This window comes from Mustela putorius, unplaced genomic scaffold, assembly GCF_011764305.1.
Source record: "Mustela putorius furo isolate JIRA1106 unplaced genomic scaffold, ASM1176430v1.1 tig00000127_pilon_pilon_pilon, whole genome shotgun sequence".
NCBI classification, from domain to species: Eukaryota; Metazoa; Chordata; class Mammalia; order Carnivora; family Mustelidae; genus Mustela; species Mustela putorius.
In genome coordinates, this window is record NW_025421288.1 from 3,059,114 (window position 1) to 3,070,116 (window position 11,003).

The following is an 11,003-nucleotide window of genomic DNA, read 5'->3' on the forward strand; positions in this document are numbered from 1 at the left end:
GCATCTCTTATCATCATATATTCCCACCACAATTTTTCTGCATTTATTTTCTCCTGTTTACAAGGCTCTCCCTGCTGCTCTTCACATAGTTCCTTTCTCTAAATTCAAAAACTAAACTATAGCTACTGATATTCGTTATCCTTCCATATCTGAACCATGCAAATGAAGAGTTACTTTGTGTGTGTGTGTGTTTGTGATTCAGCATTAAAGAGACCCTTAAACACAACTTATAACCACAAAAATAGATTTTATGATTTTTAAAATTATAAAGGTCTAAATGAAAAAAAAATCACAAATATAGTGAAAGAAATAACCGTAAACTCAAGGAAACAAATGTAATTATGTATCTGGTTGAATTAATAAATAAAGGACTAAAATTCCATAGAATAATGAACAAAAACTATACACAGATAATTACAAGAGAAGAAAATTCTTCAGGCCAATGAATATATGTTACCTTAATAACAATTAGGAAAATGTGAATGTAAAATGATATAAAAACACTTTTACACACTCATATCACTGACTGACATAGAAAAGTCTGGGACTGTCAAGTGATTGTGAGCACATAAAGGAAACATTAGCATTCTGCTGGTAAGAACATGTGTGAGTGCCTTTCCTACAAATATTTGAAAAGGTGAAATTTTGTGATCCAGTAATCGTCTTATTCTGTCTTATAATTTTATCTGCTTGACCGAAGAATGTTTTTATATAGCATAGTCAGAATTTTGGGGTACAGAAAATATATGTTGTACAATAAATAATAAGGTTCAAATGAGAGATTAACTGTAAAATAAAGCATTAATAAAAATGGAAAGTGTAAAACTAATTTTTTTTCAAAAATGGAAAGTGTGAAACTATTTTTTTTTTTTATTTTACAATGATACAGGAACACTAAATAGATGAGGAATTTCACAGAACTGATGAAGGAATGAAAGTACTGTTAACTGAGCAAGGTTCAGACTATCTTTAAAGCAACAACACAAGCTTCATATGAACACTTGGACCCTAGAAGGAACCTTAAGGATTTCAATTCATTCTCATAAGTAACATAAGTTGTATAAAAATCTTTTGTATTTCCTCTTTATGATCCACAACTTGTCTGTTACTTTTAAAATGTACCACACCCATGTTAGATTTTAGGAATACCAGAATGAAGGAACAGTGTGTCCTGCCCTAATGTGTGAATATTCTAGGGAATGATAACCAAGCTGTCACTGTTTCTCTATCAAAGTTAAAATCACATTAAAGATGTATGACACAGCTGAAGACAAGACCTCATATTTTATTGCAGAATATGGATAGTATATTCCCTCATTCACTTATTCTTCATTCATTGTCTCTGTCAGCAAGTCACCAAATATATTTTGAACACCTACTCTTTCTTGAGTATTATTTTACAAGCTATCAATACAAAGACAAATTATTTAGACATACCTTTTTCACTTATAAAACATACAGACCAGAAAATCTGACACAAGAAGTAAAATAAAATGTTTTCAATATTTAATTGCAATATTTATACATGCATGAGGAAAGATCAAAAGATCATATGCAGGAGCACCTGCGTGGCTCTGTCGGTTTGGTGTCTGCTTTCAGCTCAGATCACTATCCTGGGGTCCTGGGATCCAGCCCTGCGTGGAGCTCCCTGTTCAGTGAGGAGCCTGCTTCTCTCTCTCCCTCTGCCACACCCCCTGCTTGTGCTCTCTTTCTTGTCTCTCTCTCTGTCAGATGGATAAATAAACTCTTTTTTTAAAAAAGATCATATGAAAAATGCATTTTCTATCAAATAATTTTAATTAAAAGCCAGCAATAAAACCAGATATGACGGGTACCTTCAAATTTCAATAAAACAATTGATAGTCTTCTTACAATAATGCACATTTTATGTTTATCATGGAAATCATGTGTTTCTTATGACAAATACATCAGGGTTTGTTCTTGATCAGAATGCAAGCTTTGCCTTCAGGTCTATTCCCAGCATTCACAGGAAAGTGGAACATTGGGGCCAGAATCCTGGGCTTTCCAACTGTTGGATTTTCTCCACCCCAGGGTCAGCAAGCACACTTCCCAAACATTACAGGGGACAATTCAAAAGAAACAAACACCCAAAGGGTGGAATCATAGCACAAGATTGTTCCTCAGTAGGATCATCTAAGCAAATCCTAGGCTGGCCCCACATTTTCACTTTTTGGGTGCAGTTCTTGTGTGGAAACCTACGTAATTGGTATTTCTTTCTCTGGGGAATCAGAACTTTGTCTGGGAATTCCTGTTTCTATGTGTAGGGACTGAGCCCATAAACAAGCTTATTCCTGTGTGCAGGTCTTCAGGGACATCAGACCAGGTAAATTTCTCCTGTCACGGTGCAGTTTGTCGGAACACAACTCAGGTTTAAATAAGTTGAGGACAAGTTGTCCAGTTAGAGATCAATAGAATACCACTTGAAATCATTTCAAAAGATATTTATATTTTCACTCTTATTCTTCAGCCTAATTTTAATATAAATGATTAATATTAGATAAATATTTTTATTTATTTATTTATTTTAGAGAGAGAGAAAGCATGAGTGGGGAGAGCAGAGGGAGAAGGAGAGAGAATATCGATCAGTCTTCATGTTGAGCACATAGCCCCACTCAGAGCTTGATCTCAGGAACATAAAATCATGACGTGAGTTGAAACCAGGCCCCTCCACATTATGTATATCTTTAAATTTCTTCTCTGACGTGTTATTATTTGATAGGCTTATAAAATATTTCTTTTCAAAAACAAACTTGAAAAAATATGTGTAAGAAACTAACATAGCTTTATCAGAAACAAGTCAGAAAATTTCTGAGTAAGAGAAAAAGTCTTTATTTCAGTAGCATACTTATCAAGATTAAAAAAAAAAAAACAAAACAAAAAAAAAAAAGCCTAAGCTTTGCTGTTAGTGATATTTCATTAGAAGAAGGAATTAATAAAAGAAGGAATTAATAACTGGTAATGATATATGCAAATATGTTTTTTCAAAGCTAATTGTATGAATTCATAATACACAATCCACAGTTACTATTGTTGGTACTTTTTGTTTTCTCTTGTTAAATTAAGGATGTTTATTGAGTATGTTATATCTCCGAGTGAAATATGCACTGAGCTGCTTTATGTACACAAAACAAACCAGAAATGTTTTGTGTAAAGTCAGTGTGACCATTCCATTTTCTACCATGAACTTACCTGTAAATTTCTTTTCAGATGTGGTGGCAGGAGAAAAGAGATATAGGATATCTAGTGCAACACAATCATATAACCTCATCAGACATGTTTGATGTATGGAATAAAGTATCTTAGATTCAGCAATCACCATACATTAAAGAAAGAATCAGGTTGTGGGAGAACACAACCTGCATTGTTTGTTAAATATATAGCCAGATATCACGTGTCCCAGTTGCTTAAATATGCAAAATTATAATACACTTGTTATTTCACATTTCAACTATGAAACTTAGTGAGATAAAATGAGTAACTGGGAAACAAACAGGAAACCACATTTAAATATTATTCAAAACATGCTAATAAGAACAGCTGGAACCAATTATCCTGCGTTCATTGTTAACAGGCTCTGTACTAATGCATGTTTGTATATTGTTTCATTACAGTCACACAACACAAGAATATAAATACTTGATAAAAATCACACAGCTAATAATTGGTGGCCTAACATCCAATCAACCAAGTGACCAAACAAACAAACACATAAAGCAAAACCTGAAAAACCATAGCATTAATCAATATTGTACACAGACTCTTTGTATGACTTAATCTCATCAAGCCTCAACTGTCTCATCAGACATATAAATAATTATGTTCATCTTGTAGGACACTCCAGGGAGATAATGAGAACTTTATTTTGAAATGGCTAGCATTGTTCTGGGCCCAGAATGCCTCACATAGCAAATAATGTTAACAGTCTTCTCTATGCCTTTCTCTGAATAAGGAAAACAAAATGATCAAACTTGAGCAATTCAAAACTACAGGTAATATTTTTCAAAACATCAAAACAGGTTTTAAACAATTTAAAGAAAAGATCTGTAAGATGGATGAAATAATAGAGAACATAATAATAGAGAAGGGTCTGAGCAGGTAGAGGTCAGAGGTAGTGGCAGGAGAAACATAATTATTTAAAAAAAAAAAATTCAGTTTCTGGATAACCCTAAAAAGGAAGACTAAGGAGGTAGAGTCTCTTGGTAGGCAGCTGAAATAGAATAGTGTGATAGAAACTGTTACAGAAAACACAGCATTGTCACAGTATTTCATGCAGAAAAATAAAATTTCCAAGCATGGTGATAAGATGTGGATTGAACAGACAGCCACTGGCAGCTAAGTTAAAAATAACTGAAAGTCACCAGAAGTCACTCTGGTTCATCAGCTTCTTATATGTATCTATCATTTATCATGGGAAACATACACAGAGGCATGAATGTGTATATGTAAATATATATTCATGCAATATTTTAATTAATATGTTTAATATACATATAAATATTAATGCATATACTATAGTAGATTAAAATATATTCAATGAATATAAATATTTAAAACACAATTGAAAAAGTAATATCTTGTTACAACTGTTCTATTAACCTGAAACTGAAAAGATAGGGGTTGGGAGGATGGTGAACTTGGTGATGGGTAGTGAGGAGGGCACGGATTCCATGGAGCAATGGGTATTATACACAAACAATGACTCATGCAACACTACATCAAATTAATGATGTGCTATATGGTGACTAACATGAGAAAAAAATGAGAAAAAAAAAAGTAAAAAAAAAATTTTTTTAATTTAAATTTAAATTTTTTAAAGTCCTGAAACAGGACTTTAAAATGTTTGTATTTCTCAATTTTGTTAAAAGATGTGGAGAAATACAATAAGGTCTAACATTTTTAATTGTGAACAAAAATAATCTGATTTAAACGAGACAGTCTAAAATCTAGCATCTACCAGGAAAATCAACCTCATCATCTACTAATCTCCTCTCATTTTCCCCCCACAAAAAGATGAGAACAACAAAATAAATGGCCTCAGAAAATCTCACCCAGGTGACCGAGTTCATTCTCATGGGAGTCACAGATCAACCAGACCTCCAGATTCCACTCTTCTTTGTTTTCCTGCTGATCTATGGGCTGACCATGGCAGGGAACCTGGGCATCATCACCCTCACCAGTGTTGACTCTCAGCTCCAAACGCCCATGTACTTCTTCCTCAGGCACTTGGCTATCATCAGTCTTGGCGATTCTACTGTCATTGCCCCCAAAATGCTGGTAAACTTCTTGGTTACAAAGAAAACCATATCCTACTATGGATGTGCAGCCCAGCTGGGTGGGTTCCTAGTTTTCATTGTCGGGGAGATTTTCATGCTGGCTGCAATGGCCTATGATCGTTACGTGGCTATTTGCAACCCTCTGCTCTACATGGTGGTGGTCTCTCCACAGATGTGCATACTGCTGGTATCCCTCACTTACCTCTACAGTCTGACCACAGCACTGACTGTCTCCTCCTGTGTGTTCTCCATGTCATACTGTTCTTCCAATGAAATCAACCATTTTTACTGTGATAACGTCCCTTTGTTGGCATTGTCCTGTTCTGATACCTATCTTCCAGAAACAGCAGTGTTTACCTTTTCAGGGACCAATTTGTTTTTCTCTATGATTATTGTTCTAACATCCTACTTCAACATTGTCCTTGCCATTTTGAGGATCCGTTCTTCAGAGGGCCGACGAAAAGCCTTTTCCACCTGTGCCTCTCACATGATGGCTGTCACTGTGTTCTATGGGACACTTCTCTTCATGTATTTGCAATCAAGGACCAACCACTCCTTAGATACTGATAAAATGGCCTCTGTCTTCTACACCTTGGTGATACCAATGCTGAATCCCCTCATTAACAGCCTAAGGAACAAGGATGTGAAGGATGCTTTGAAGAGATTCCTAAAGAATCCTTGTCAGGCTTTCAAATTAAAGTAAATTTAAAGCTTCAGTGGTTTTCATTTAAGACAATCTCTGAAAAGTTAACCTGCTCCCAAAAAACTAATCTCTGTTAAATACAGAGGCAATAGTTAAAAATTACATGGATTTCAAAGGGAAGATCTTAACCCTTTCAATTTTGTCCTCAAATATCCAACTTTCCCCAGCACAAAGATGTATTAGTTGACCAAGGAAAGTATACTTATTTAAGTAGTAAACAATAGTTTCAAAATAAATACATTTTAAAGTATAACACAACTTGCTACTGAGTTTTTGTAATTTCTAGCCAAGGATGAAAAAGTCTGAGACCCGAGGAAGGAATGTGAGAACACTTCTTGGACTATGGTTGAGTGAGGTCATCCTACTTGCCATAGATCTGTTCTTTTCAACTATTAAAAGTTTTATTTTTCCTTTTTGGTGTATTTTGTGTTTCAATTTCTTAACTTTTTTGAATCCACTTTTACCTTGCACTTAATATAAATTTGAATAACAGAAAAAGAAGTCTTCGGGTCAGAAGAAAAACTAAATAAATAATGCTTCGGGGCACCTGGTTGGCTTGGATGGTTGGGTTTCTACCGTCAGCTCAGATCATGATCTCCTGGTCCTGGGATTGAGCCCTATGTCTGGCTTTCAGCTCAGCTGGAAGTCTGCTTCTCCCTCTCCCTCTGACTCTGCCTCTCCCCTTGCATGTTCTCTGTCTCTGTCTCTGTCTCTCTTTATTTTATTTTTTTTTTTTATTAATTTTTTATTTTTATAAACATATATTTTTATCCCCAGGGGTACAGGTCTGTGAATCACCAGGTTTACACACTTCACAGCACTCACCAAATCACATACCCTCCCCAATGTCCATAATCCCACCCCCTTCTCCCAAACCCCCTCCCCCCGGCAACCCTCAGTTTGTTTTGTGAGATTAAGAGTCACTTATGGTTTGTCTGTCTCTCTTTAAATGAATAAATGGAATCTTAAAAAAAAAAAAAGCTTATACATACATTGAAATAGAACATTTAGCAAAACAGAAAAAGAAAGCATACAAATGAGGATTCTACTTTTTAAATGCTCTCATGTGCTATAGGTACATAAAGCAAAATGTTGATATTTATCATGATATGATATAAAATTAATATTCTCCATGTCATATTATCATAGCAAACACTATGGTATAGAGGTCATGGTCTGTGTTATGGATTCATAACAGCAAATTTCATTACTTTTAGCATTTTTATTTAGTGTGTTTTGGAGTAAAGTGTTATTAGAACAAAAATAAACCATTGTCTTCAAAGTGACACCAACTCTCAAGGACACTGGGATCAAAAAACAGAAAAAAGTTAACAGTCATCATGTGCCATAGCTCCTTCTGTACATGTAAAATGCTCCTAATTTACAATAGAGTAAGGGAGACTAGTCAAGGCATGCAAGTCAGACAATATCTGGAAATAAACTAGGTGTGAAATTTTCAGGGATTCTGAAAGAAGGCAGATATAGGAACTAGGAAACTCAGATCCATGAATCAATTTCTAATTTTAGTCATAAATAAACAGCAAAGCTGAAAAGAAAGTCACACTATAGGATAGACACTTCTGGTCTCTTTTTTCTATGAAAGGCAGCATGTTCACAGTTCTGGGGATTTGGACATGGGCATCTATGGTGGGTAAGTGAGGGCACATTATTCTGCCTAAAACATCTACATTTATATGGACATATATTCTATAGCTAGGCAATCTAAAATCTTGCACCTGTCTCATTCATGAGTACTCCATGGGATATTCTCTCAAAAACTTGCATACTATATACCCTTTCTACATATATTAGCTACAAAACTTATCCTAAACAAACTATACACAAAGTCCTATTTGATTGAAGGATAAACTAAAATCATTTGGTTCAAAGGTAACAAACTGTAGGCATACATACACAAGTGCTTGCATATCACTAGAACACATATATCAGAAATAAATCAGCCCAATCCACCAATCAGGCAGGCACATCAACCCAGTACTAGTTGTCCATGGAGTAAGACAGGGAAGATAATTTATATGGCAACTTTGATCTCCAACAGATCAAACTTACCCTGTCAGATGTTAAGGCACCTGTACTTCTAGCTTATCCCTGACTAACTGCTCTGGAGGTTCCATGGCTTTTGTTTCCATATAGTGAAAACAAAAGTCCCCTAGTGGTGAAGGACAGAGAAGATGCATGGCATAGCCATAAAGCAAGGTCTGACAATACCTGTGAAAGTTAGGGCACTTCAAACAGGACCACAGGACCAGACAGAAGCAGTCGCTTTGACCTGATTCCATGAATAGGGATATTCAGTTGGTTAAGTGGCTGCCTTCAGCTCAGGTCATGATCCTAGCATCCTGGGATCCAGTCCCACATTGGGCTCCTTGCTTAGCAGGGAGCCTGCTTCTCCCTCTGCCTCCATCTGCCTGTGCTCTCTCTCTCTCTCTCACTCTCTGAAAAATAAATAAATAAAATCTTGAATAAATAAATAAAATATAAATACAAAAATATCTTCTTCTTGAAAAACATATACAATGTAGACATTGCTGCTATAAACATTCAGGTGCACATGCCCCTTCAGATCACTACATTTGTATCTTTAGGGTAAATACCCAGTAGTGCAATTGCTGGGTCGAAGGGTAGTTCTATTTTCAACATTTTGAGGAACCTCCAAGCTGTTTTCCAGAGTGGCTGCACCAGCTTGCATTCCCACCAGCAGTGTAGGATGGTTCCCCTTTCTCCATATCCTCGCCAGCATGTGTCATTTCCTGATTTGTTAATTTTAGCCATTCTGACTGGTGTAAGGTGATATCTCATTGTGGTTTTGAGTTGTACTCCCCTGATGCCGAGTGATGTGGAACACTTTTTCATGTGTCTGTTGGCCATCTGGATGTCTTCTTTGCAGAAATATCTGTTCATGTCTTCTGCCCATTTCTTGATTGGATTATTTTTCTTTGGGTGTTGAATTTGATAAGTTCTTTATATATCTTTGATACCAGCCCTTTATCTGATATGTCATTTGCAAATATCTTCTCCCATTCTGTCAGTGACTTGTGGTTTTGTTGACTGCTTCCTTTGCTGTACAGAAGCTTTGTATCTTGATGAAGTCCCAATAGTTCCTCTTTGCTGTTGTTTCCCTTGCCTTTGGGGACATGTATAGCAAGAAGTTGCTGTGGCCAAGGTTGAAGAAGTAGCTGCCTGTGTTCTCCTCAAGGATTTTGATGGATTCCTGTTTGACATTTAGGTCTTTCATCCATTTTGAGTCCATTTTTGTATGTGGTGTAAGGAAATGGTCCAGTACCATTCTTCTGCATGTGGTTATCCAATTTTCCCAAGACCATTTGCTGAAGAGATTGTCTTTTTTCCATTGGATATTCTTTCCTGCATTGTTGAAGATTAGTTGACCATAGATTTGAGTTTCCATGTCTGAGTTCTCTATTCTGTTCCATTGATCTATGTGTCTGTCTTTGTGTCAGTACCATACTGTCTTGATGATTATAGTTTTGTAATATAGCTTGAAATCAGGCATTGTCATGCCACCAGCTTTGGTTTTCTTGTTCAACATTCCTTTGGCTATCTTTTCTAGTTCCATATAAATTTTAGGATGATTTGTTTCAGTTCTGTGAAAAAAGTTGATGGTATTTTGATAGAGATTGCATTGAATGTGTAGATTGCTCTAGGAAGCATAAACATTTTAACAATATTTATTCTTCCAATCCAAGATTTTTCTATTTCTTTGTGTCTTCCTCAATTTCTCTCATGAGCATTCTATGGTTTTCTGAGTACAGATCCTATGCCTCTTTGGTTAGGTTTATTCCTTGGTATCTTGTGGTTTTGGGTGCAGTTGTAAATGGGATTGACTCCTTAATTTCTCTTTCCTGTTTCATTGTTGCTGTATAGAAATACAACTGATTTTTGTGCATTGATTTTATACCTTGCCACTTTATTGAATTTCTGTATAAGTCCTAGAAATTTTGGGGTAGAGTTTTTTGGGTTTTTTTTTTTTCATGTCATCTGCAAAAAGTAAGTTTGACTTCTTTGCTGATTCAGATTTCTTTATTTCTTTTTATTGTCTGATTGCTGAGGGTAGGTCCTCTAGTACTATGTTGAACATCAGTGGTGATGTGGACATCCCTGCCATATTCCTGACTTTAGGGAAAAAACTCAGTTTTCCCCCATTGAGAATGATATTTGCTGTGAGTTCTTCATAGATGGATTCATGATATTGAGGTATGTACCCTCTATCCCTACACTGTGAAGAGTTTTAATCAGGATAGGATAAACAAGAAAGGATGCTGTACTTTTTCAAATGCTTTTTCTGCATCTATTAAGGGAATCACATGGTTCTTGCACTTTCTTTTTTTATGGAGTGCATGATATTGATTTACAGAAATTGAGTCAACCTTGCAGCCCAGAAGTAAATCCCACGTGGTTAAATTGAAAATCCTTTTATTCTACTGTTAGATCCTATTGTCTAGTATTTTGGTGAGAATTTTTGTTCAACAGAGATATTGGTCTGTAATTCTCCTTTTTGGTGGGGTCTTTTTCTGGTTTGAGGATAATGTTGACGTTATAAAATGTGTTTGGAAGTTTTCCTTCCATTTCAACTTTTTGTAAAGATTCAGAAGGAAAGGTATTAATCTTTAAATGTTGTGGTAGAATTCCCCTGGGAAACCGTTTGGCTCTAGGCTCCTGTTTGTTGGGAGATTTTTGATTACTGCTTCAATTTCTTGCTGCTTATGGTTCTGTTCAGGTTTTCTATTTCTTCCTGGTTCAGTTTTAGTAGTTTATATGTCTCTAGGATTGCATCCATTTCTTCCAGATTGCCTAATTTGTTGGTGTATAATTTTTCATAATATGTTCTTATAAGTGTGTGTTTTTTTCATCAGTGCTGGTTGTGATCTTTCCTCCTTTATTCATGATTTTATTTAATTGGGTCCTTTTCCCTTTCTTTTTGATAAGTCTGGTCAGGGGGTTATCAATTCTATCAATTCTCTCAACTA

General features: G+C 35.7%; 1 protein-coding gene across 1 annotated transcript; it reads left to right on the forward strand.

The window, feature by feature from the left end:
* Positions 1-5,049: 5,049 nt before the first annotated feature.
* LOC101676227 (olfactory receptor 8J2-like) lies at positions 5,050-5,997 on the forward strand. The gene has a single exon (XM_004781667.2). It carries the CDS (start codon positions 5,050-5,052, stop codon positions 5,995-5,997), a length of 948 nt encoding a protein of 315 aa, XP_004781724.2.
* Positions 5,998-11,003: the final 5,006 nt, after the last annotated feature.